General features: G+C 38.1%; 2 protein-coding genes across 12 annotated transcripts in view; one reads left to right on the top strand and one right to left on the bottom strand.

Moving 5' to 3' along the window:
• Nucleotides 1-25,968, top strand: part of CEP83 (centrosomal protein 83) — a 164,573-nt gene extending 138,605 nt beyond the window's left edge. For 10 of the 11 annotated variants that reach the window (XM_019039097.2, XM_019039093.2, XM_019039094.3 and 7 more), the window contains 3 exons: nt 17,000-17,103; nt 19,923-20,112; nt 21,111-21,747. In XM_019039097.2, coding sequence (XP_018894642.2) covers nt 17,000-17,103; nt 19,923-20,112; nt 21,111-21,215 — 399 coding nt within the window. In that variant the 3' untranslated portion in view covers nt 21,216-21,747. Of the gene's footprint in view, nt 1-16,999; nt 17,104-19,922; nt 20,113-21,110; nt 21,748-24,995 lie in introns of those variants that run through there. The other variant, XM_063694216.1, reaches the window with a different exon arrangement.
• Nucleotides 22,358-26,781, bottom strand: part of PLXNC1 (plexin C1) — a 159,641-nt gene continuing 155,217 nt past the window's right edge. The window contains exons 29-31 of the mRNA XM_004053688.5: nt 26,121-26,261; nt 25,966-26,040; nt 22,358-24,836 (exon numbers count right to left, since the gene is read on the bottom strand). Of these exons, the coding sequence (XP_004053736.3) occupies nt 24,732-24,836; nt 25,966-26,040; nt 26,121-26,261 (321 nt within the window). The 3' untranslated portion in view covers nt 22,358-24,731. The remainder of the gene's footprint in view (nt 24,837-25,965; nt 26,041-26,120; nt 26,262-26,781) is intronic.

The following is a 26,781-nucleotide window of genomic DNA, read 5'->3' as shown; positions in this document are numbered from 1 at the left end:
AGTAGTCTAAAAGTCATTCGTTCTCTACTTTCTTGGTCTCTGAATATTACTTTTATCTTCTCATAATGCTAGAAGTAGTAGTATTGGAAAAACAGCATTTATTATATAGGGATCCCAGTGTTTTATACCCAAATATGCACACTTGTTTTTCTGTATATGTCACTTTTCTTCCTTTCTGTCAATGTAGGTACTGAAAAGTGTATGAATATTAATGGGATTTCAGAGGATTGTTTTATGACCTATGATCTCAGAAATCCTACTGATTTTTGTTTACACTGTGTTTGAAGCCTAGAAACATCTGAAGCCGTGTTACAGCAAGAAATTTTAAGAGCTAAATTTTGAGGCTTTTGGAATAAGTATCTTACAGATCAAATTCTAATTATTAAGGTTAGTTTGGGTTGAATTCTTTTGAAGCAAAAGTGACACCCAGTGGTGAGATTATCAGCTAATCATAAGTATACCAGAAGGAGCGGAGGAGGTTATATTTTTAAAAATCTACAAAATATAGCCAGACCCCATCTCTATAAAACATGAAAAAACTGTGCATGGTGGCACGGGCTTGTAGTCCCAGCTACTTGGAAGGCTGAGGTGGGAGGATCGCTTGAGCCCAGGAGTTCAAGATTGCAAAGAGCTGTGATGGCACCACTACCCTCCAGCCTGGATGACACAGCAAGACCCTATCTCAGAAAAAAAAAAATAATTAAACAAAAAAACCCCAAAACACTACAAAGTAACATTTCATTAGTATTGTGACAGGATGAATTTTTTTTTCTACTGAAGTGTCTACCAGATGATGAGTGTGAAGGTAGTAGATAGTCATTTTACTTTTTAAAATGTGATCTATGGATTGTGATTTAAGTCATAGTGAAATTGTTAAGGTCAATTCAGTGAATGATTATGACCTAGAGTTGTCCTACTATGTGGGACACTGCCCTAGGAGCTTACAAGTTTACATCAATTAAAATAGAAAAACATCATGTGTAACTTAGAAATACAATTAAAAAGTATATAAGTATGTATAATTTTAGGACTGGAAGGGATCTTAGCATTCAGATAGCTTTTACAAGTTAGCAAACTAAAGTAGGAGGTACCCAAGATTACTTAACTAGTAAGAATCAAAAGTTGACTAAAATCTACATGTTTCTGTTCTCAGTCTGGTGCTCTTTCCACTGTGCTGTTAGGCTTTAATTTCCTACTTTCCTTGATTCCAAATACTTTACAACTTTTCGCTTAATATAGCTATGGTCCATATGAGTCGTTTCTTATGTCAGAATAATCACTGTAAATTAATTTAACTCATACCCTTTTCCCATTCAAGTTAAAGATAATGCTTCTATTTGACCATTTTGGCTATCAGATTACATAAATATAATTCATAAGAGTGCAACAGACTTCTTAGATTCTTTAATGCCAAAAGTCATAGCATTTTTTGCTGTAAGATGTAACAAAAGTCACAAATTATGAACCCAGTGCAGAAATAATCCTTTGGAGTTGCTTTCCTGTGAAAAGTTCTTTTTTCCCTGAGGCTGGGTAAGATGGCTCGCTGCCATCTGTGTTTACTCAGAGCTCCAAGCTCCTAAGCACAGAGATTGTCATTTCTGCTGTTTTTAAGTAGTCTTTGGTGTAAATGATGTTTTGTTGTGTTGATTTGTTTGGAAAAGCTTGACCAGGATCTTGAGTTGGGATGCCCTTCTATGACTGATACATACAGAGAGAGTGTATTCCCCCCACCCCCATTGAAGAGAGATCTCTTGAAGTGAACACAGTGAGTTGGGTTTTTTTCTTTTTTCTTGAGGAACCTGAAATGACAACTTGTTATTTTTATTCTAAGGTATACGTCTCTGAAATAATTCTTGGTCAGATACTATTATGAATGTTTTCAAAAAAGAGATGAATCATAGTCTTGAAGTTGCAAAATATGTGATTGAATATGTTGTGTGGCCTAGATTACACTATACACTGGGGGGAAATAGAAGCCATGATTACTCCTTGGCTTTGATAACGATATAATCTTGCTGGAGAAATAAGATAACATGCAAGAAACACCTAAATAATCCCACTAGTCACTCCTGGGTGATTTATGCGGACTCTAAAGTTTGAGAACCACTGTGCTAGACAGACAAAAGTCTGAAGACAAGGAGACCAGTTAGGAAGCTGTTACAGTAAACTTAAAGTGAGGTAAGAAGTCTAGAATTGGGGCTTGGAATATAGGAATGAAGGTAAAGCGTGACTGCCAGAGGTATTCCAAAGGAAAAAATAATTGCAGAATATATTGGTAAATAAGAAAGAAAACTATGAAGTATTTTAGCTGTGAGAAGATGTAAGTGGAGTTATGATAATGGATTGAAGAATGTCAGTTGAGTAGAAAGATAAAAAATACATGTCAGATAGGAAATGATGGCAGTGCATCCATGTAGACATGACGTAGACTCTTAAGTAAAGGTATTATATAGGTAACTAGAAATAATAGAATGTGAAGTACAGAGATGAATAATTCAAATTAGAGAAATATAATTAGAAACTCAGGATTTTGCAGATCACTGAAGAATACTAAGTTTACTTAGAACGAGGAGCTAGGTGTGGTGGTGAACAGAGGTAGAAGCTATATTGTGATGTTATGGGAACCAAAGGTAAAGAAAGGTATCAAAGATAAATGGTCATTAACATGATCATTGAAAAAAAGTTAATTGGATTTGACTAGAGGGTGGTAAAAGGGGAATCCCAGCCTTAATTCTTATATCTGTATTGTTTTAATTGTTCTATTAGTCCTTTGTGTCATAATAACACTAAGGCATCGATTTGACTATCCTGTGATTGTGTTGGACCACTCAAGTAAAAATTAGAATCATTCCTTTCCACTAATTTTCCCTCTGGACTTTGCATTTCTTTCAGTAGAAGTTATTCTTCCAGTCACTTAGGCTTCAAACCTGTGATTCATCCTGAGGTCTGCCTTATCTCCAAATTTAGTCAGGCACTATATTAGTTTCCTAGGGCTGCTATGACAAATTACCACAAACCTTGTGGCTTAAAACAACAAAAGCTTATTCTCTCACAGTTCTGGAGCCTAGAAATCTACAGTCAGAGTGCCAGCAGGAGCATCCTTCTTCCAAAGGCTCTGGAGGAGGATCTTTTTTCATGCCCCTTGTGTATGTAGCTTCTGGTAATTGCTGGTAATCCTTGGAGTTCTTGGGTTTTAGACAGGCACATCACTCTGGTCTCTGCCTTGTCTTTACATGATGGTCTCCCTGTGTATCTGTAGCTCTGTGTCCAGATTTCACTCCTGTTATGTAAGGACACCAGTCATAGTGGATTTAGGGCCCACTCGAATCCAATCTAACTTCATCTTAACTTGATTACATTTGTAGACCCTATTTCCAAATAAGGTTACTCTAGGGTGTTTTCCAATACCAGCAATCATTTCTTTCTTCTCTGGATACCAACCAGGTGTCCAAAAATTCAATTCTGAAACTATCTACCTGGAGTTAGAGTCAGATCCCACAAGTTAAACGGCTCAGTCCCACAAGACTGCCCCAACTGCAGACACCAGTTGCAAGTCTGAGTCACCTATATTCTGACTGACTAACTTAGGGGTTCCCATGACCCCCTCCTCCAGTTTGATAATTTGCTAGAATGGCTCACAAAATTCAGGAAAACACTATATTTACCAGTTTATTGTAAAGGATAAAAGTCAGGAATAGCCAAATGGGAGAAATGCATTGGGCAAGGTGTTGGGGGTCGGGGATTGTGGTACAGAGCCTCCATGCCCTCTCTGTGTGAGCCACCCTCCCAGCAAGTCAATGTGGTCACTAGCCCGGAAGCTCTCAAAATCTCATTGTTGAAGAGTTTCCAGCCCCCTCCCCTTCTTACGGGTCAGGGGAGTGAACCTGAAAGCATTCACCATCTAATCACTTGGTCTTTCTGGTGACCAGCCCCCATCCTTAGGCTATCTAGGGACCTCAACTCTAAGTTACCTCATTAACATCAACTCAGGTATGATTGAAAGGGACTTGCTAAGAATTATACAAAAACCACTCCTATCACTTATACAATTCCATAGGTCTTAGCAGCTTTGTACCAGGATCTGGGTACAAAGACCAAATATATTTCTTCTTATACCACAGTCACATTCTGGGTGCCCATGAATTTTTGGGAGACATTATTCAACCTAAAACAAGAACTCATAAAGCCTATGAATTCTTCCTTTATGATGCCTCTCAAATTTTCCCCCACCCCGTATTTCTTTTCATTCCTGTTACTAACATCCTTGGTCAGACTGTCTTCCCTACGAGGTTTATCTGTATTCATTTATCCAATTTACTCAACATATCTGTTAAGCATCTATTATGTATCAGGTACTTACTCATTCACTGGAATACAGAAGTAAACAAAGACCCTGCACCGTGGAGTTTACATTGTAGTTTGTTAGGAGACATAGAATAAAGAAAGAAATACTATCAGGTGGAGGTGAGTACTAAGAGGAAAATTGACAGGAGTAGGCTGGGCGTGGTGACTCACGCCTGTAATCCCAGCACTTTGGGAGGCCAAGGCGGACAGATCACCTGAGGTCAGGAGTTTGAGACCAGCCTGGCCAACATGGGGAAACCCCATCTCTACTAAAACTACAAAAATTAGCCGGGCATGGTGGCGGGTGCCTGTAATCCCAGCTAGTCAGGGGGCTAAGGCAGGGAGAATTGCTTGAACCCTGGAGGCAGAGGTTGCAGTGAGCGGAGATGGTGGCAGCACATTCCAGCCTGGGCAGCACAGCAAGACTCCATCTCAAAAAAAAAAGGGAGAGAAAATTGACAGGAGTAGGGGGTGCTGTTTTATGTAGGTGGTCAGGCAAGGCTTCTCTGGTAAGGTAACATTTGAGCAGAGACTGAAGGAAAGGAGGGAGGATGCCATGTTGTTATATGTAAGGTAAGGGTGTTCCAGACAGAGGGAACAGCAAGTACAAGAGAGGCAGGAATCTGCTTGGTATGTTGAGGGAACACAGGAGGCCCAGGGAGCTGGAATAGAAAGAGGTATAGTAGGAGGCCAAATTTATGCCATGACTTCAGCTTTTATTCTCAGTTAAGGTAGGGACACACTGGAGGTTTTTGAATTGAGAAGTGATATCTGAATTACATTTTTGAAGAATCTCTGGCTGTTGTGTAGAGGGGCAGAATAGGAGTCAGGGAAACCATGTTTTAGTCGTCCAGGTTACAGATCAGCACTAAAAAAGATGAGTTTAGAACGAAAAAAATACAATAACAATAATTAACTCAATGGATAGATTTAATAGCAAACAACGTCACCATCATCAAGAGATGAGCACAAATCAGTGACAGAGACAGAAGATGTACAGTGAGGAAAATAGAAATGCCAAGAGTTGGTTTTAAAAAGATTACGAAATTGATAAAGCCTTGGCAAGACTGATTGTCCTCAGACTCCCCACAAAGTAGATGAGATGAGATTAGAGCCACAAATGAACAATGTAGTGAATGAAAAAAGGGATATCTATCTATAGATATTAACTATCTGCATATAGATATTAAAACAAAAGGAATAGTATAAAAACTATTAATTTAGTTTTTATTATGCAATTTAGAATTGCATAATTCTAATTCTATTAATTAATCATGCAATTTAGAATAAATGAATACATTTCTTTAAGAACATCTTAAACCTAATACAAGAAGAATTAGGTCATTTGGATAGTCCTGTATCTATTAATAAAATGAAATCTTTAGTTAAAAACCTTCCATAAAGAAATGCCTCATTTGGCTTCACTGGTAAATTATTCCAAATACTTAAGGAAGAATTAATACTAATCTAAACGCAAACTCTTCCAGATGATAGAAAAGGAGGAAACAAATCTCCACTTATGAGGTTAGAACCTGATACAATCAATATAAGAAAAATTGCATTATAAACATGTAAAAATCTTAAATATTAGCAAACTGAATTTAGTGATATAGAAAAATGATAATATAGCATGAGCATTTAGGTTTTATTCTGGGAATATAGGTGGCTTAACATGCAAAATTGTTCAGTGTAATTCAACACCCTAACAGAACAAAGAAGGAAAACTATTGTGATCATCTTAAGAGACACAGAAACATAATTTGACAACATTCAACACCCATTCATGATAAAAACTTTTGCCAAACTGGGAACAGAAGGGAATTTTCAATCTTATAAATGGTATCTATAAAAATTCTGCAGCTAACATCATACTTACTGGTTAAAAATATTGACTGCTTCCCCTTACTTACCCAAGGTCAGGAACAGATGTCTACTATCACCATTTTGTTTAATATTTTATCGGAGGTTCTAGTTAGTGTAATAAGGCAAGAAAAAGAAATGGAGGGGGAGGCTGGTCAAGATGGCCAACTAGAAGCAGCTGGTGTGTGCCACTTTCATGGAGAGAAATAGAAGGAGTAAGTAAATACAGCACCTTCAACTGAAGCATCCAGGTATATGCATTGGGATTCATCAAGAAAACAACTTGACCCAGAAAGAATGGAGAAAAGCAATCAGGACAGTCATCCACTTGGGAGTGACACAGAGCCAGAGGAGCCTCCTCTTCCCAGGGAAGTGGTGAGTGAGTGAGTGACCTCAGCGACCCACGCTTCTCCCTTGGATCTTTGCAACCTACAGGTCAGGAGATCCCCTTGTGAGCCCACTCCACCAGGGTCTGCAGCCTGTTACACAGAATTATGTGGAGTCTCAGCAATGCAGCCGCTCAGATACACATAGAGCCCTGGGAGCTTTAGATACCCAGGTTTCCCATCAAAAGCAACTGCAACTCCAGCCAAGCGGGACGTTAGATCCCTGTACATACCCCTAGGAAAGAGGCTGTATACAGGGGATAGAGCAGTGACAGTCTGCAGGCCCCACTACCATGGCACCTTGCAGGATAAGACCCACTGGCTTGGAATTCTAGCCAGCCACTGGTAGCAGTGTTACACCTCTCCGAGGTGGAGTTCCCAGAGGGAGGGGTGGGCTGCCATCTTTGCTGTTTTGTAGCCTTAGCTATTGCCTTCATTGCAGCCACCCTATGGAAAAGCACCCAGACTGCTTTTTTATGCAGGTCCCAGACCCTGCTTTTCAATGGGTGGGGGACCTCCCGACCAGGGTCACTAGTCACCCTTGTTGGTGTTTTCCAGCTGGCAGTGGTTCCAAGCCACCCTGGGACAGAGTTCCCAGGGGGAGGGACGGGGCTGTCATCTTTGATGTTTCACATTCTTAGCCATTGTTGCCTTTGGGCTCTAGGGAGTCTGAGTTGGTTAGGGACTGGAGTGATCCCCTGGTACAGAGCAGCAGCTCTAAGGAGAAGTGGTCAGGCTGTTTCCTCATGTGGCTCCTGGATCTCATTTCTCCTCACTGGGTGGGATCTCCCGACTGAGGTCTACAACCATACCCCCACCAGTGTTTTCTGGCCAGCAGCAGTTTCAAACCTCCCTGGAATGGATCTCCCAGAGAGAGGGGCAGGCTGCCAGCTTTGCTGTTTTGCAGCCTTATCCCTTTGCCTTTGGGATTTGGAGAGTCTGAAACAACTGTTCTCAAGGATACCCCCTCACAGCACAACTGCTCTATGAAAAAGTGGCCAGACTGCTTTTTACTTGAATCCCTCAGTGGACAGGACCTTTTGACCAGGGTTTCCAGCCACCTACACCAGTGTTTTTTGGCTAGCAGCAGTTTCAAACCTCCCTGGAACAGAGCTCCCAAAGAGAGGGGTGGACCATCACTTCTGCTGTTTAGCAGCCTTAGCTATTGTCTTCAGGCTTTAGAGAGTCTGAGGTGATTAGGGGCTGGAGTGGACCCCTAGCAAAGCATGGCTACCCTATGGAAAAAGCTGGACGGCTTTTGTATGTGGGTCCCTGATCCTGTTACTCCTCACTAGGTAGGATCTCCCAACCGAGGTCTCTAGCCACCTCCTGTTAGTGTGTTCTGCCAGCAACAGGTCCGTGCCTCCCTGGGACAGAGTTCCCAGAGAGAAGGGCAGTCCTCCATCTTCGCTGTTATCTTCAGGTACTGGAAAATTTAAAATGAAAAGGGATTGGAGCGGACCCCCAGCATACTGTAGCAGCCCTATGGAAAAGTGGCCAGACTGTTATTTGGGTCCTTGATTCTGTATCTCCTCACTGAGCACGTCCTCCCAACCTGGATCTCCAGCCATCCCCACCAGGGCCAGCCAGCCGGTAGCAGCTCTGTTACTGTCTGGGACAGAGCTCCTAGTGGGAGGGATGGGTTGCCATCTTTGCTGTCTTGTAGCCCTCACCCTTACTGTCTCCAGGTTCTGGAGAGTCTGTGGGGACCAGGGGCTGGTACGGATGCCCAACACAAAGCACCCACCTCAGAAAAGTGGCCAGACTGTTCTCTATGCAAGTCCCAGTCCTCACTTCTCCTCCCTGGGGAGGGTCACCCAACCTGGAACTCTAGCACAACTACCCTGAGCTTGCCTGACCACTTGAATCAGAGGCAGCCCAGCAGTTAAAGGAACACCGCCACGCAGAGATGGAACCATCAGACGGAATCAACGGAAGAACTCTAGCAACACAGATGGTCAGAGTGTCAAATGGCCACTAGTTCTCCAACAAGGGTTCTTAACCAGGCTGAGTTGGCTGAAGTGACACAAATAGAATTCAGAATATGAATAGGCATGTAGATAATCAAGATTCAGGAGAATGGCAAAACCCAATCCAAGGAAACTAAGAATCACAATAAAATGATACAGGCACTGACAGATGAAATAGCCAGTATAAAAAAGAACCTAACTGATCTGATAGAGCTGAAAAACACAAGAATGTCACAATGCAATCACAAGTATTAACAGCAGAAGAGAGAGACCAAGCTGAATAATTTCAGAACTTGAATACTGGCTCTTTGGAGTAAGACAGTCAGACAAAAATAAAAAAGAAGAATAGAAAAGAATGAACAAAACCTCCAAGAAATATGAGATTATGTAAAGAGACCAAATCTACAAATCATTGGCATCCCTGAAAGGGATGGGGAGAAAGCAAACAACTTAGGAAACATATTTCGGGATATTGTCCAAGAAAACTTCCTCAGCCTCGCTAGAGAGACCAACAAGAACTATAGAGAACAAAATTCTACACAGGAAGATAATCCCCAAGACACATAATCATCAGATTTTCCAAGGTCAAAATGAAAGAATATTAAAGGTGCTTGGAGAAAAAGGGCAGGTCACCTACAAAGGAAACCCCATCAGGATAACAGCTGACTTCTCAGCAGGAGCCCTTCAAGCCAGGAGAGACTGGGGACCTGTAGTCAACGTTCTTAAAAAAATCTTCAACCAAGAATTTCATATCCAGCCAAACTAACCTTCCTCAACAAAGGAGAAATAAGATCCTTTTTAGATAAGCAAATACTGAGGGAGTTTTAGATAAGCAAATGCTTGTTAAATGGAGACCCATCTCACAAGAGATCTTGACAGGAACACTAAATATAGAAAGATGGTTACCATGATTCTGCTGAGACAGAGCATTAAAAAAAAAAGATGGTTACCAGCCAATACAGAAACACACTTAAGTACACAGATGAGCCACACTATAAAGCAACCACACAAGCCAGCCTAATAACCAGCTAACAACACAATGACAGGATCAAATCCACACATATTAATACTGACCTTGAATATAAATGGGCTAAGTGCCCCCATTTAAAAGGCACAGAGTGGCAAGCTGGATAAAAAAGCAAGACCCAGTGATATGCTGTCTTCAAGAGACCCATCTTATATGCAATGACACCCATAGGCTCAAAATAAATGGATGGAGGAACATCTGCCAAGCAAATGGAAATCAGAAAAATGCCGGGGTTGCAATCCTAGTTTCAGACAAAACATTTTAAACCAACAAAAATCAAAAAAGACAAGGGATTACATAATGGTAAAGGGTTCAATTCAATAAGAAGACGTAACTATCCTAAATATATATGCACCCAACATAGGAGCACCCGGATTCATAAAGCAAGTTCTTAGAGACCTACAACGAGATTTATACTCCCACACAATAACAGTGGGAGACTTCCACATTCCACTGACAGTATTAAATCCTTGAGGAAGAAAGTTAACAAAGATATTCAGGACCTGAACTTAACATTGGACCAGATAGATCTGATAGACCTCTACAGAACTCTACATCCAAAAACAACAGGAATATACATTCTTCTCATTGCTGCATGGCACATACTCTGAAATTGACCACACAATCAGACATAAAACAATCCTCAGCAAATGCAAAAGAACTGAAATACCAAACACACAGCACAATAAAAATTGAAATCAAGACTAAAAATATAATTGCTCAAAACCATTTACATGGAAGTTAACCTGCTCCTGAATGACTTTTGAGTAAAGAATGAAATTAAGGCAGAAATCAAGAAGTTATTTGAAACTAAGAGAACAAAGATACAACATACCAGAATCTCTGGAACACAGCTAAGGCAATGTTATGAGGGAAATTTATAGCACCAAATGCCCACATCAAACAGTTTAAAAAGGTATCAGCAACCTAGCAGCACAACTAAAACAATGAGAGGACCAAGAGAAAACCAACCTAAAGCTAGCATTAGAGCTGAACAGAAGGAGATCGAAACATGAACAGCCATTCAAAAGATTAACTAATACAGGAGTTGCGTTTTTGAAAAAACTGTTAGGCCACTAGTTAGCCTAATGAAGAAAAATGAGAAGATCCAAATAAACACAATTAGAAATGACAGAGGGGATGTTACCACTGACCCCACAGAAATACAAACAACCGTCACAGACAACTATGAACACCTTTCTGCATACAAACTAACAAAGCTAGAAGAGACAGATAAATTTCTGGACACATACACCTTCCCAAGATAGAACCAGGAAGAAGTTGATTTCCTGTACAGACCAATAATGAGTTCTGAAATTGAGGCAGTAGTAAATACCTGCCAACCAAAAAAAGCCCAGGACCAGATGGATTCACAGCCACATGCTACCAAATGTTCAAAGAAGAGCTGGTACTGTTTCTCTTGAAACTGTTAACAAAAAATAGAGGAGCAGGAAATCCTTCCCAAATCATTCTGTGAAGCCATCATTGTCCTGATAACAAAACCTGGCAGAGACACAACAATGAAAACTTTAGGCCAATATCTTTGACGAACATTGATGCAGAAATCCTCAACAAAATACTTACAAACCGAATCCAGTAGCACATCCAAAACCTAATCTACCATGATTATGTAGGTTTTATCTTTGGGATGCAAGGTTGATTCAACATGTGCAAATCAATAAATGTGATTCATCACATAAACAGGACTAAAGACAAAAACCACATGGTTATCTCAATAGATGTAGAAAAGGCTTTTGATAAAATTCACCATCCCTTTCTATTAAAAACTCAATAAACTAAGTATTGAAGGAACATACTACAAAATGTGAGAGCCATCTGTGACAAACCCACAGCTAACATCATACTGAATGGGCAAAATATGGAAGCATTCTCTTTGAAAACCAGCACAAGACAATGATACCTTCTCTCACCACTCCCATTCAACATAGTATTAAAAGTCCTGGCCAGAGTAGTTAGGCAAGAGAAAGAAAGAAATAAAGGGCATCCAAGTAGGAGGAGAGGAAGTGAAACTATTCCTGTTTGCAGTCGACATGGTTTTATGTTTAGGAAACCCCCATAGTCTCAATCCAAAAAGCTCCTTCAGCTGATAACTTTAGCAAAGTTTCAAGATACAAACTCAATGTACAAAAATCACTAGCATTCCTGTACACCAACAACAGCCAAGCTGAGAGCCAAATCAGGAATGCAATCCCATTCACAATTGCACAAAATAAAATACCTAGGAATACAGCTAAACGGGGGTGAATGATCTCTACAATGATAATTACAAAACACTGCTTAGACAAATCAGAGATGATACAAATAAATGGAAAAACTTTCCATGCTCATGGATAGGAAGAATCAATATCATTAAAATGGCCATACTGTCAAAAGCAATTTATTGATTCAGTGCTATTTCTATCACACTACCAATGGCATTCTTCATGGAACTAGAAAAAAACTTTTAAAATTCATGTGGAACCAAAAAAGAGTCCAAATAGCCACAGCAATCCTATGCCAAACAACAACAACAAAAAACGTGGAGGCATCATGCTACCTGACTTAAAACTATACTATAGAGCAACAATAACCAAAACAGCATGATATCAATACAAAAACAAACACATAAACCAATGGAACAGAATAGAGTAACCAGAATTAAGGCCTCACAGCTACAATCATCTGATCTTCAACAAAGCTGACAAAAACAAGCAATGGGAAAAAGGACACCCCATTCATTAAATGGTGCTGGGATAAACAGCTAGCCATATGCTGAAGATTGAAACTAGACCTCTTCCTTACACCATATGCAAAAATCAACTCAAGAAGGATTAAAGACTTAAATGTAAAATCCAAAACTATAAAAACACTGGAGGACAACCTAGGCAATACCATTCAGGACATAGGAACTGGCAAAGATTTCATGATGAAGATGCCAAAAGCAATCATGACAAAAGCAAAAGTTGATAAATGGGTTCTAATTAAACTTAAGAGCTTCTGCACAGCAAAAGAAACTGTCAACAGAGTAGACAGATAACCTACAGAATGGGAGAAGATATTTAGAAGCTATGCATCTGCATCTGACAAAGGTCTATCTAGCATCTATAAAGAACTTAAATTTACAGGATAAAAACAACCCCATCAAAAGTGGGCAAAGGAAATGAACAGATCATTTTCAAAAGACATACATGTGACCAACAAGCATATGAAATAAAGCTCAATGTCACTGATCATTAGAGAAATGCAAATCAAAACCACAATGAGATACCATCTTACACCAGTCAGAATGGCTATTAAAAAATTAAAAAATAGCAGATTCTGGCGAGGTTGTGGAGAAAAGGGAATACTTTGATACACTGTTGGTGGGAGTGTAAATTAGTTCAACCATTGTGGAAAGCAGTGTGGTAATTCTTCAAAGAGCTAGAAACAACTACCATTGGACCCAGCAATCCCATTACTGGGTAAATATACTCAAAGGAATATAAATCTTTCTGCCATAAAGACACATGCATATGTTCATTGCAACACTATTCACAATAGCAAAGACATGGAATCAACCTAAATGCCCATCAATGGAAGATTGGATAAAGAAAATGCGGTATATATACACCATGGAATACTATACAGCCATAAAAAAAGAATGAGATAATGTCCTTTGCCAGGTACATGGATGGAGCAAGAGGCCATTATCCTTAGCAAACTAACACAAAAAAGGAAAACCGAATACTGCATGTTTTCATTATCGTAAGTGGGAGCTAAATGATGAGAACACATGGACACAAAGGGGAACAACAGATACTGGGGCCTACTTGAGACTGGACCATGGGAGGAAGGAGAGGATCAGAAAAAAAAAACTTGGGTACTAGGCTTAGTACCTGGGTGATGAAATAATCTATTTACCTATAAAACAAACCTGCACATGAGTTTACCTGTAAAACAAATCTGCACATGTACCTCTGAGCCTAAAAAAAGTTTTAAGAATAAAGAAATGGACATAAAGAGTAGAAAGGAAGTTAAAATTATTCACAGATGTCACTGTGCATGCATAAAAGTCAAACCTATCAAACTATTAAAATTAATATGAATTTTTTAAATTTCTAGGTACGAAGTCAAGTAACAAATACTAGTTATTTTTCTTTACACACACAATTAGAAAATATTTAAATGCCATTTACAATAGCATAAAAATACATAAAATGCCTAGGAACGAATCTAGTGAAAGATGTTTATGACTTCTACACTGAAATACAAATACTGCTAAGAAAAATGGAAAAATGCCTAAAGGGAAAACTGTACCATGTTCATGACTTGGAATATTCAATATTAAGGTGTCAGTTCTTCCCAAATTTATCCATAAGTTGAATGCAGTTCTAATCAAAATCTCAGCAGGTTTCTTTGTAGAAATTAGAAGGGAGATTCTAAAATTCATCTGAAAGTACAAAGGACTAGAATACCCAAAGCAATCTTGAAGAACAATAAAGCTAGAGGACTTAAAACTACCAGGTATCAACACTAAATATAAGCTACAGTAATTCAGTGTGGTATTGGCATAAGGATGAACAGGCAAATGGAACAGTATAGAGTCCAGAAATAGGTTTACACTAAAGGTACCACTGCATTTCGATAAAGGATGTTCCTTCAAATAGTAGTGAGTCAATAGATTAAACTCAGCCTAACCTCACAAACATAGATAAAAATGAACCATACACCTAAGTGTGATAGGTAAAAAATAAATAAATAAATAAAGCTTCTAGATGAAAACTTGGGAGAAAATTTTAGGATCTTGGGATAATAAAGATAAGCAGGATGCAAAAAGTTCTTACTATAAAATACATGATTGATGTAATTGATTTTATTTAAATTAAAATCTTTTTATTAAGGGATACTCTTAAGCGAAAGAAAATGACACCACAGGCTGGAGAAGGTCAATCTGCAAAACATATATATCTGACATACGATTCATATCTTGAATATATAAAGAACTACAAATCAGTAGGAATCAGGTTACTCAAAAGTTTTAATGGACAAAAGACTAGGGTGGACACGTCACAAAGAAGGGATATCCAGATGACTAACATGCATAAAAAAAGATGCTCAATACCTTTAGCTATCAGGAAAATGTAAATTAAAACTACAGTGAGATACTGTATTTCACCAAAACAGGATGCAAAAGCTAAAAGACTGACCATACCAAGTACTGGCAAAAATGTAGAACAGCTAGAACTCTCACATATTGCTGGTGGAAATGTAATTGGTAAAACTGCTTTAGAAAACTGGCAGTATCTACTAAAGCTAAAACATGTATACACTATGACCCATTCATAGGTATATACTGAAGAGAATGAGGTACTTAATCTGCCAAAAACATGTTTAGGAATGTTCATAAAATATTTATGATATCCCCAGACTGGAAAGAATTTAAATTTTCATTAACAGGAAAATGTATAAAATGTGGTATATTTGTACAATGAATGACAACATTACAATGAAAAAGAAGTACTGTGACAATACATAACCATGGCTTAGTCATATAGATAAAATGTTGAGAAAAAAGTCCAGATACAAAAGAGCATAAATTTATGATTTCTTTCATATGAATGGGTGGATGGATAGACAGATGGACTCCTTAACTGCCTATAAATTCATAAATAAATACTTATGGTGATAAAGGCCAGAAGAGTGGTTCCTTTGCCAGGGTAGACAGGAGCATAAGGAAGCCTTCTGAGATGTTGGAGGATGTGGGACAATCAAAGCATGAGAATGATTGCTCGTAGCAGAGTTATTTGTAATAGTCCCAACTGGAAATAATGCAGATAACCCTTAACGGTGTACTGAGTGAATATACTAGGTTATGCAATAATCGTAAGTGGAATATAATATGTGGGAATGAATGAAGTATATCTGTAAGTAACATAAATCTCACTAACAGTGTTGAGTGAAATAAAGTCATTAATAAAAGAGTACATACTATGATTGTATGTATATGAGGTTCAAAAATAGGCAAAAGTAAACTATAGTTTTGGAAGTAAATTCGTTGGTTACCTTTTCAGAGGATGACAGGGCTAGTGATTGGAAGGGGGAAAGGTAGGGGCCCTTCTGGCATGGCAGTGCTCTTGACCTACAAGGAAATCATGCCAGCATTTGTTTTGTGGTTTTTCTTTGAACTTTACGTTTCTATTCTATGCATTTTGCTGTAAGATTATACTTCAGTTAAAAAAGAGTTAGAAAATACCTAAAAGGTTTGTAGCGACTAAATGAGTTTTAACATTTTAGGTGTTTTTCTATTAAAAAACAAAAGGCCTGTGTATAAAAACTGAAAAAAAAAAATACTACTTTTTTCCATACACTCCTTTTGCATTTTACCTGGACTTTTCCATATTATTTAATGAAACCATACAAGATTTACTTAGGAATTTTTTTCCTTTGTATATTGTAAAGTTTAAATTTTTTCCTTTTAAGATTTAGAAAGGCAACCTTTAAACAGATGCATCCATGTTTATCTTAGCTTTCTGATCCTTCAGTTTATTAATTTGGTAGTACTTTATAACTTACAAACATGCTTGTAATTTTGAATTTTACTTCAGTTCTTTTCTTTTCCTTTTTTGAGACGGAGTCTTGCTTTTTTGCCAGGCTGGAGTGCAGTGGTGCAATCTCGGCTCACTGCAACCTCTGCCTCCCAGGTTCAAGTGATTCTCCTGCCTCAGCCTCCCGAGTAGCTGGAACTACAGGCACCCGCCACCACGCCCAGCTAATTTTTGTATTTTTAGTAGAGACGGGGTTTTACCATGTTGGTCAGGATGGTCTCAATCTCTTGACCTTGTGATCTGTCCGCCTTGGCCTCCCAAAGTGCTGGGATTATAGGCGTGAGCCACTGTGCCTGGCTTCTCACTCTTTTTTTTTAATGGGTTATTGGTCTGTTGTCCAGGGTGGAGTGGCACAGTCATAGCTAACTGTAGCCTTGAACTCCTAGGCTTAATCCATCCTCCTGCCTCAGCCTCCCAAAGCACTGGGATTACAGGCATGAGCCACTGTACCTGGCTCAGTTCTCTTAAACACATGCTATCTTCTGGAACAATGGAGAGCTCATTATTTCTTACCAGATGTACAGGCAGACTCAGTAGTAAAATTTGACTCCTTCCCTTTGTAGATTTTTTTTTTTTGCAGCAATTATTGACACCAGTTTTTTTGTTTGGCATTCGTAATTAATTGTCACATTGAGAATATTAGATAGATTTGTGGTTTATTATCTTTGCAATTTTCAGTAAGAGCCATGTCTACTAATCTTTGTTTCTAGTATTCACTGAAAACATTCATATCTAAACACAGTTTTTGGTGAGTAAAATATTTTCTATATAGTTTTGTTCAAATAAGAGATTATGTATTAACATACTTGTTCATATTTCTCTTTTTAGAGAAGATCTCTTCATGAAAACAAATTGAAAAGACTACAAGAGAAAGTAGAAGTCTTGGAGGCAAAGAAAGAAGAATTGGAAACAGAAAATCAGGTCTTAAATAGGTAATGTGTTTGTATGTGTATCTTCCCCATGTGGTTATTTTGATGTCATAGAACTTTGTCTCTAAGTATAATGTACCTTCTTTTCTTTTAAAATATACATTTTAAAGATTTCTAAAACAGCTTGATAACTCCTAATGTACTATCCTTTTTTTACCCCCTGACTGAATGTTTCTTTAAACCAAAAGGTCTCTGTCACATGCCAGGTGTTTGCCTTATGATTGGGACTAACAGAAAATGTCACTGGCTTTGGTAGCAAGGAGTGGTGTTAGTTGTTGCTGCTGAGACAAGACAGTTGTAGCTATTGCATAGTTCTGAAAATTGTGCCTACAACTTTGAATCAAAGGTCAGTTTTGGTTTCCTGGTGTGGAGATATCATTGAGCTGTAGTTTCGGGTTTTGCAGTCACATACAAGCACATCTGATAATCAGGATCATCAGCATTTTTAAAGCAGAGATTTGTCATATTAAGTTGTTGATAGTGGCATTATATGACACATTTGATTCAAGTTAAGAAAAATCTTTTTAATTTAGTGAATTAGTGGTAGCCTTCAGCACCTTGGCTATTCAAGTATAGATTTTTCTGTAATGGAAACTGCCTATAATATCATGCAGTGATGTTTTATGATGTGCACTGGTGTTCTTGGGTGCAATTATTACCAACAGGTGAACAATTGTTTTTTAAAGAACATTCTAGAGGTTTCCAGACTGTAGAATTAGTGCCAGCCTTACAATACTCTATTCCAAAGTAGGAGGCCGCCTTTAGTTTATTAATTTGGTAGTAATTTGTAAATTACAAACATGCTTGTAATTTTGAATTTTGTTTCAATTCTTTTTCTTTTCTTTTTTTTTTTAAACATGGGGTCTTTGTCTATTGTTCAGGGTGGAGTGCAGTGGCACAATCATAGCTAACTGTAGCCTCGAACCCCTAGGCTTAATCTATTCTCCTGCCTCAGCCTCCCAAAGCACTGGGATTACAAGCATGAGCCACCATTCCTGGCTCAGTCCTTCTAAAACAGAATTCAACTTACTTCCTCTTCCATAAACATTAATATTGAAATGTTAGCAATTCAAGATTGGCCAGTTGTGGTGCAGATCATCTAGAATTTTGAGTGATTTTGAAATTATATTTGATTACTGGATGTCGTGTCCAAAAAGATGATGATCTGTGAAGGCCTGGAAAGTTAGCCTTTTTCTCCATGTCATTTTTTCCTAAAGTTGTGTAGCTTCACCTTTGTGATTACCTTTTATAATAGGAAAAACCAGTGTTTTTCCTATTCTCACACAGTCAACACAACATTTCTGACACCAAATGTTTGGGGTTTTTTCCTATACATGGAGTAATCAGTTCTCCAGTGGACACGAGCTAGGTGTCCTGTAATTCAGGTCTGATCCTGTCTACCTGGATTTAGCATCAGATCCCACAGGTAGAGGGCTCAGTCCCACGAGACTGCCCCCCACTTCAGAATGCAGCCATAAGCCCCAGGTTGTAACCCGTGCTTCTGACTGACTGGCTAAAAATGGCCATAAATTGGGGTTCCCATGACCTGCTCATCATGTTCAATTAATTTGCTAGAGCAGCTTACAGAACTCAGGGAAACTTATGTTAACCAGCTTACTAGAAAGGATATTACAAAATATATAGATGAGCAGTCAGATGAAAGAGATACATAGGAAAAGTTATGAGGAAGGGGGCGTGGAGTTTCCATGCCCTCTCTGGGCATGCCTCCCTGCAGACACCTGCACATGTTCAGCAACCCAGAAGCTCTCTGACCCCATGCTTTTGGGTTTTTATGGAGGCTTCATTACATAGGCATGATTGATTACATCATTGGCCATTGGTGATCAACTCAACCTTTAGTCCTTTACCTTCCCAGATGTCATGGGGTGGGGTTGGAGAGTGGGGCTGAAAGTTGCAACCCTCTAATCATGCCTCAGTCTTTCTGGTGACCTGCCCCATCCTGAAGCTATTCAGGGGCCCCCAGCCACCAGTTATCTTATTAATATACAAAAGATACTCTTATCACTTCAGAGTTTCCCAGAGTTTTAGGAGCTGTGTGCCGGGAACCAAAGGCAAAGACCAAATATATATTTCTTACTAAAATATTACACTGACATTTTGAAAATTAGATTGAACTATGAAAATCTCTGTATTTGACCATATTTCACCTATTTAAAAATGGCAATTTTGTAAGCTTCAATCCAGCATTTTCTTTACACTTGACCCTTGACAACATGGGCTTGAACTGCATGGGTCTACTTATATGCAGATTTTTTTTTTGGGCAAACATGGATAGAAAATATAGTATTCACAGGATGTGAAACCCGCCAGTTCGGAGAACCAACTTTTCCATTATGAGGGTTCTGAAGGGCTGACTGCAGGACTTGTATGCACAGGCTTTGATATATGAGGGGTGTCCTGGAACTAATCCCATGTGTATACTGAGGGATTAACTGTATTTTTATTTGATTCTTTCTGTAAGATAAGGCACTCTTTTGGTTTGGAGTCTCCATTTAGTTTCAGGATTCATGAATGGGGGTGAGTAGGAGGGTAGGAGTGAGTACCAAAGTATCAAAAGATTTTAGATCTTTAATTAGCAAATAAAACTTTATAATGAGTTGATAGTCTGCAATGCTAATGATTGCTAATGATTAAGATGTTATGTCATGTTTCTGTCTTTCTAGGTAAACAGATTTTTTATCTATATATTATATATAGATCTCATAATTTAGAAATTCCAGTTTAAAATTATATTCTGTGAATCATACTGTGCTTCAATAGGGTATAACCATGTTAAAGAAACATTTCTTTTTCTTTTTAAGACAAAATGTTCCTTTTGAAGACTATACAAGGCTTCAAAAAAGACTAAAAGATATACAGAGAAGACATAATGAATTTCGAAGTCTAATTTTGGTTCCTAACATGCCTCCAACAGCATCTATCAATCCTGTTAGCTTTCAGTCATCAGCCATGGTTCCAAGCATGGAACTACCATTTCCTCCTCATATGCAGGTATGAGCATTTATTTTAGGGGGAAAAAAACGTCATACATTTTTGTAGGTTTTTATGTTTAAATATGGTGATAAAACTCAAATTATAACTTTGGTCAGTGCTCAAAATTCACCACAAAAATGGCATAAACATTTAAAACTACTTTTAACTTCTTCCCTTTCATTTAGCATAGAAATTTGCTGAATTCAGTTTGAATCATGATCCTTTAGTGATGGTGCTGAGAGTGAAATCTCTTACTGGACGATAGAAAAGAGGAAACTTGATTGAGTCATTGAGTAACCTAGAGTTTGTAGCTTATTCATAATGTTAATACTAATTACTACTGAGAATTTACTAACGCAGTGAACTGTGCATGTTCCATGCAATGTCTAATACTAACGAAAAATGCTTTGAGGGCAGATATTACTATTCCTAATTATAGATAAGGAAACTGATTCAGAGTGAAGTGACTTGCATAAGGTCATAGCTAATAAGTGACAAAGTTTCAAACCTAAACCTGTTGAATCCAAAACCCAGGCTCTTTCTATTGTATCAGGCCCCTGAGGTATTGAAGGAATCAGATTGATTCTTTTTCAGAAGATGGGAGTATTAATAAGTAATTATGTTTTATAACGTAAGCACAGAAGATTTTAATCACTGAATTGAATCTCAGGCCAAGTGCTTTGTTTATAATAAACTGCTGTTAAACACCAGTGTTGTTGGGAAGTTACCATGTAAGTATACCTGGGCCCTGCATTAGTATTTTCTAATTCACTCCCTGGTGAATTTTATACCTAGAGAAAAACAGACTACGGGTTTTGCTTAAGGCTAGAGCCTGAGGCAGGAGAGAAGCAAAACTAGATGGTAGTTTAGCCCATGCTATTGTTTTTAGACTGCTACAGTGGTCAGCATTTCCTTGCCAGATGTTATAGGCATATATAAAAGAGGCAGTCCAAGGCTGCTACCTAACAGTTTTTCTAATAGTTTCTTTTGCTATGCTTTCTGTACATCATTTTAAGGAGGAACAACATCAAAGGGAACTCTCTCTACTTCGCAAAAGACTAGAAGAACTGGAAACAACACAAAGAAAACAACTAGAGGAACTTGGATCTTCTGGAGAATGATGTTCTTGGAGAACAGGCAGATCAAAAGAGGTGAAGTTGGTGACTCAGTAAAACTTGACATTTTAACCTGTGGCATTTAGATACTTTTTACTGTTTGCCAAAACACTTGAATGTGCCTCAAGAAAAGGTACCTACTACATGCTGTATTGTATGACTGTCAGGATTTTAAGATTATACAAGTGAAGCATTACAAGAGAAATTCTCAGAGATATTCAGAATATTTGACAATGGTTTGAGAATGTAAAACAAGAAGGAACTAGAGTCAAGTTTTAAAATTTTTACTTTGTTGAATTTTTTTTTTGGCATTTTGAGTGAAATATAACTATCATTAATTCTCTCTTCATCTTTGAGATGCTTGGCCATAACAGGGTCCATACACATCTTCTGGTTTACTATATACAAAAACTGTAGTTGAAAAAAGATGACAATTTAAAAGTCAGCCTAAAGAATGTAAAGGTATCTATATACAAAAGGCTACCTTTTCTAAAATCTGTGTGCACATAATTTATTAAAGAGCTTAATTTTTTTTTAATCGTGTGTTTAATTTTACATCAACCATATAGCATATATTGAGCAATATGACAGTCTACTGATTTTGGCTTTGTTAGAATAGAGAATAAGTGCAAATAATTAAATCCTATGGCTGTATTAACAAGGGGGCCATTGATTATAAAACTTGAACTCAGGTCCTTTTATAAACATTGTTGGTATTTAACTTTACTTCCCATTACTGTGGCTCTAACCAAATAATTATGTGTTTTGTGTCCCTAAGTATGCTCTCATTTTTTTTGGTCTACACCCATTGGAAGCCTTTTTAACGTGACATCTTTTAGAGGAATTCTGCTGGAATAATTTCATGTTAATGAGGCTAAAGCTCAAGTCTCCCAAATTAAGTGGAATGTTCATTATCCCAAGGTGTTCATAGTCAAAAGTCCCAGTTGATAGTGAAGAAGGCCAGGACTGTAATTGAGCAGTCCTTAGCACCATTTAGCAAACTAGGTTTACTTACTACATAATATAGCTGCTTATTCACAGCATATACAGTGACACCTTATCTCTGAAAAATAATTTCCACGGAGCCACTTAGAATTAAAAAAACTATTATAACTAGAAAATTGAAAAAAAAAAAAGACAGTCCACAGTTACATCAAAATGTTTATTTTTTGGATATAGACATTTAAAACATTCATCTCCAAGAACAGCTTCAATCAGGTATACAATAAGAAATAGACTTTAAATCCTAATACAGAAAAGGTAACAGAATTTTTTAAATGCTGCTGTAGACACTAGTGTTAGAAAAAAAAGTTTATAAATGGTTTTGCACCAAAAAAATATGCAAAGAAACTTGAAAATAGAAATTGTTTGCCATTTGTTGCTCTGGTTGCTGTTTAATATAGACCCAGTGACTGATTGTCTTCAGCACACATCTAATTTGGCCATTTACTGCATTTGGCTAATGTGATCCAAAATGTGATCTAGATAGTGCTTTTCACTGGAGGATTGACAAACACGCTACATACATTAGTGAATCTTCATACCACCTCAGTGAGGTAGCTTAGAAATATTATACAGAAATTGAGGCACAAAGAGGTAAGTGACTTGCCCAAAGTTCCCAACAGCACAGTCCCTGGAAGAGAAGGTAACTCTCCACACAGGACTCATGTGCCAGAAAGCTGGACAGGGACACCCTCATGTAGCATTTAGTAAATACTTAGATAAAGCTGTAGCTGATCCTTTGAGTTTTCAGTACCCTAAAGTAGTAGGGGAAGTCTTTTGGGCAACTCTCCTACCCTTGGCTCTCAACTTTCCTACTGTTGTTCTCTTATGAACTCCTTCACCTCTTTGAAGACTGTAGCAGCCTTCAATGGTGACCAGACCTCTCACCTTTATTCTGATCTGTCATCTATTTGGTAGTTTTGTTTGTTTGAGGTGTGTCCGTTGGACAGACAATGGTCAAAAGCAACAGGATTGGGAAGGTGCCTATCAGGGTAGTAACTGCTTATTTTCTCTGATCAGTTTGTTGAGGTGTCACCTCTCTCATGCTTTTCCAGATAATACAGAAGCAAAAAGGAATTGCCTTTAAGACAAATTCATATTTAAATCCTAATGCTCCATACAGTGTTTGTTGGTAAATGATTTCAAGGAATATGTGATCAATGTTATTTGACTTGAAAAAATTTCTTTCCTAGATGGGGGATTTGGAGCACCAAGGGTAAAAGGTGCCTGCCACAAGAAAAGCTCAAGAGTTGCCAATTATGCTGTTTACTTCTTCTGGTTTAATAGAAGGAAAACACAGTGGTATTAAAACTGGTCATGAGCAGCAAAAATTCAGGAATAAAAAATCAGCACTAAAAAGACTACAGTATAACTGGATAGAGAATTCTTTAAAAAGAAAGGCATGAATAAAATGGGTATTTTAAATTCTTTCTCCTGCGAGGAATACTTTCAAAAAGTACATAGTAAGACTAAGATACCAAGTTGTATACTAATATTTTTCAGGCCTTGGGCCTCAAATAATATATTTATATATAATACTCCAGTGTGAACAGCAATTCGATGAAATGTATCTTTTTTTTTTTAAATCACACACAAGTATTCATAACCACAGGGTTCACCAGAAATCTAAAGCAAGGAGACACTCATATAGAAATGGAGTTACTCTTCCACAGATCATTCTGATCAAAGGTTTTGGAACAGAAATGAATTAATGATTTTTTTGTATAATATCCAACATGTCCACTATCAAATACATTTAGTATGAAAAAATAGATGAAGAAAAGGAACATACATTAGGACAAAGTATCTGGTTAAAATGCTGTTCATTTAAATAAAGCCCACTCTCCTTACTTTAGAGCTCCTTGGTGAAATGGAGGTGAGTTTGATGGAGTGCAGTTGATGACCACTGAAAAACACGAGCCCTTTCAACAATGTTGCAACACTGTTAGTTTTTGGTTTAAACACACACACACACTCACAAATGCTAAGTGTACACTACCAAATTCTGCGGTCAGCTTTTCCAAGAACTACTGGGGAAAGTTTCAATGCTGCAAATCCTCGAGGTTGCCCTAACACCCCCACCTTGTTTCCAAATGACTCATTTCACATTTTGTTTTGAGCACTGGCAGTATCCCTTTACAATGCAGAGGTGCAGTGTAGCACAAGTGCTACATAGCTGTAGTTTTCAAACAAAACCACTTATATCATTGTGCTTAAGTGGAGACTGTAGTTACAATACTGACATTCGCTTACTGGCCCTGTATTCTCTGTAAACAAGGAGGCTGTTTGCAACAACCACTTCAACTCTATTTACAGAAGGGTTCCCACGGTATACACACAGGCACAAGCGTTGGTATGCTTTCTAAAAGCTGTGCATGTGCCTTGGTCTCTTAAAAAGACAGTGCCCAAAGTGGAACCTATGTGCAAACAAGAAATTAACGACACAGAGTAGCTCAAGCAGCCATTTTGCTCCCAAGTCGTCTGAAGAACTTTGCCAGATTAAGCCAGGCCCCAGAGTGCTTACATCCACTTGCATTTCTTCTTTTCATCAAATAAGACTTTTACATGCAAGAGTTGTTTCTGAGCTTCTTCCAGCCCTCGTTCTCTTTCTAGTTTATTTAGAATCTGTTGACAATTAGAACAGTTATTTTAGATATTGTGGTTTTAGCGTTACAATTCTGTTTTTTGCATACCTGATGCTATGAGTGGTAAAATCTGTATGAAACAGATGCCAACATTTTCTTCCATCATTTACATACTCACTTTGCAAGTTGTTTTGCTAAGTCCTTATCACAGGATCAACAATACCTTGGCTTAAAATAGAAGCTCGCAAGAAATACCAACTATTTGCTTACAAATATGGGGCCAGGCTTCCAAGGCCCTGCTTTATGCATTATGTCACAGCCATTCCAAGCACAGCAAGCATTCCTGGGCAGCCAACATGCAGGCAAGTATTTCTCCTTAAATGCAGCAGGCAGGGACATCCTGGTCAGAGACAGATCCTTCCCTTCCCTCCCATCTGGGCAGTGTAGTCCCTCCTCGTGCTTCCCTTCTCTCCCCTGACCCCTGGAACGAGGGATGCTTATCATGTTTAAGAACTCATTGCCTCTACCCTACCTTAGAGCTTCACTTCATCTTCAAGTAGCAAATGGAATTGGTGAGCTATTCTCACCATTGACATGGATAGCCTGTCCCAGCATGATTGGGGGGGAATCAGGGAAGGGGGAGTTAACATTTGTTTGGAAACAAAGCATCTGATGAATGTGTCTGTTTGAATTTCCAAAGAAAAAAACCCAGATTAAGGAGAATTAATCATAAAGGAGAATGGTTTATTGAAATAGTCACTTAAGTTAGAAATATGTCATAATTTCATATAACGATTGAATACAGAATCTAGGCAATTTAACAAGCTTAGCTTTCATTTTTAGCAAATTACAATCAAGCATAAGCTGACCCCATTTAATAGGGCCACTACTTACTCATCAAAGTTAACTTGAGTCAGGGTGGCTGTAGGCCCCATGAACTCAAATGTAAATTCAGGCTGGTCCAAATGTGGGCAGCATGATAAAACTGTAAGAGGGGCAGCCATGTACAGGGTCTGGCTCAGTGCCAGGATCCCCCATCTCAGACAGGCTTCCTGGCTTCCCTTTCTGGCCTTTTGGGATGCCAGAGCTGTTCTGAAACTGACAGAATGCTATAACCACATCCTTGTGCCTGATTCAAAGGTTAAAAACAACATTATTTAAAATCTTACCTCATCAAAATATTTTACGATGTATTTGTAAATTTCTGTCAAGGCCACTTCTTCATTAAATTCATTTTCATGTTTCTAAAAGAAAGACTTGTTGAGAGATTCTGAAATGACTTAAAGTAACCAAATATAAGCTTATTTCTGCTTTCTAATGATACCTTAGATTCCTGAGTTAAAAATTCTTCCATTTCTGAGGATGACAATGGAGGCAAATCCCTGATTGCTTTGTAATAAGATTTTACTTCTTCTTTGTAGGTTGGGATATCCTTGGCATAGAGAAGCTTATTAGTTGGTGCTTCCTGGAAGAAAAAAAAAAAAAAAAGCAACCATCACCAAAAGAGTAAAACAAAAAAAAAAAAAAAAAGATGGAGGAATTTATAATATTCCAATGTAGCTGAACCCCTACCACCAACCAGTTTTACCTCTTGCTAACAAGGCTTCATGCAGTAGGCCTTAAATGTTGTTGACTGAATGACTGACTGCTATCTAGATAGTTCTGGTGAGTCACTGTTATTTTCAGGCAGATTAAATGCTAATATATTCTGCCTTCCTCTCATAAAAGAACTAAAATTATTATTTTTGCATGATTTTGAGTTACTGTAACAATGGAACTTATTTCAATCATAGTTCATTACTAATGGTTGTAAAAAGCCTGAATTAAAACATTTGCTCTCATCCTCACCCACCAGTGAATTTGGCATTTATAAAAGACTTGATTGTAGGTCTGATTGAGCCCTTTATATAACCATGAAACTGGTAAGTAATTGGCAGTGGCAGATTTTCCAGCTTGTCCCTTTTATTTCATTAGATTATAAACAT

Source organism: Gorilla gorilla, chromosome 10 (genome assembly GCF_029281585.2).
Source record: "Gorilla gorilla gorilla isolate KB3781 chromosome 10, NHGRI_mGorGor1-v2.1_pri, whole genome shotgun sequence".
Taxonomy (NCBI): Eukaryota; Metazoa; Chordata; class Mammalia; order Primates; family Hominidae; genus Gorilla; species Gorilla gorilla.
This window is presented reverse-complemented; position numbering and strand designations above follow the sequence as displayed.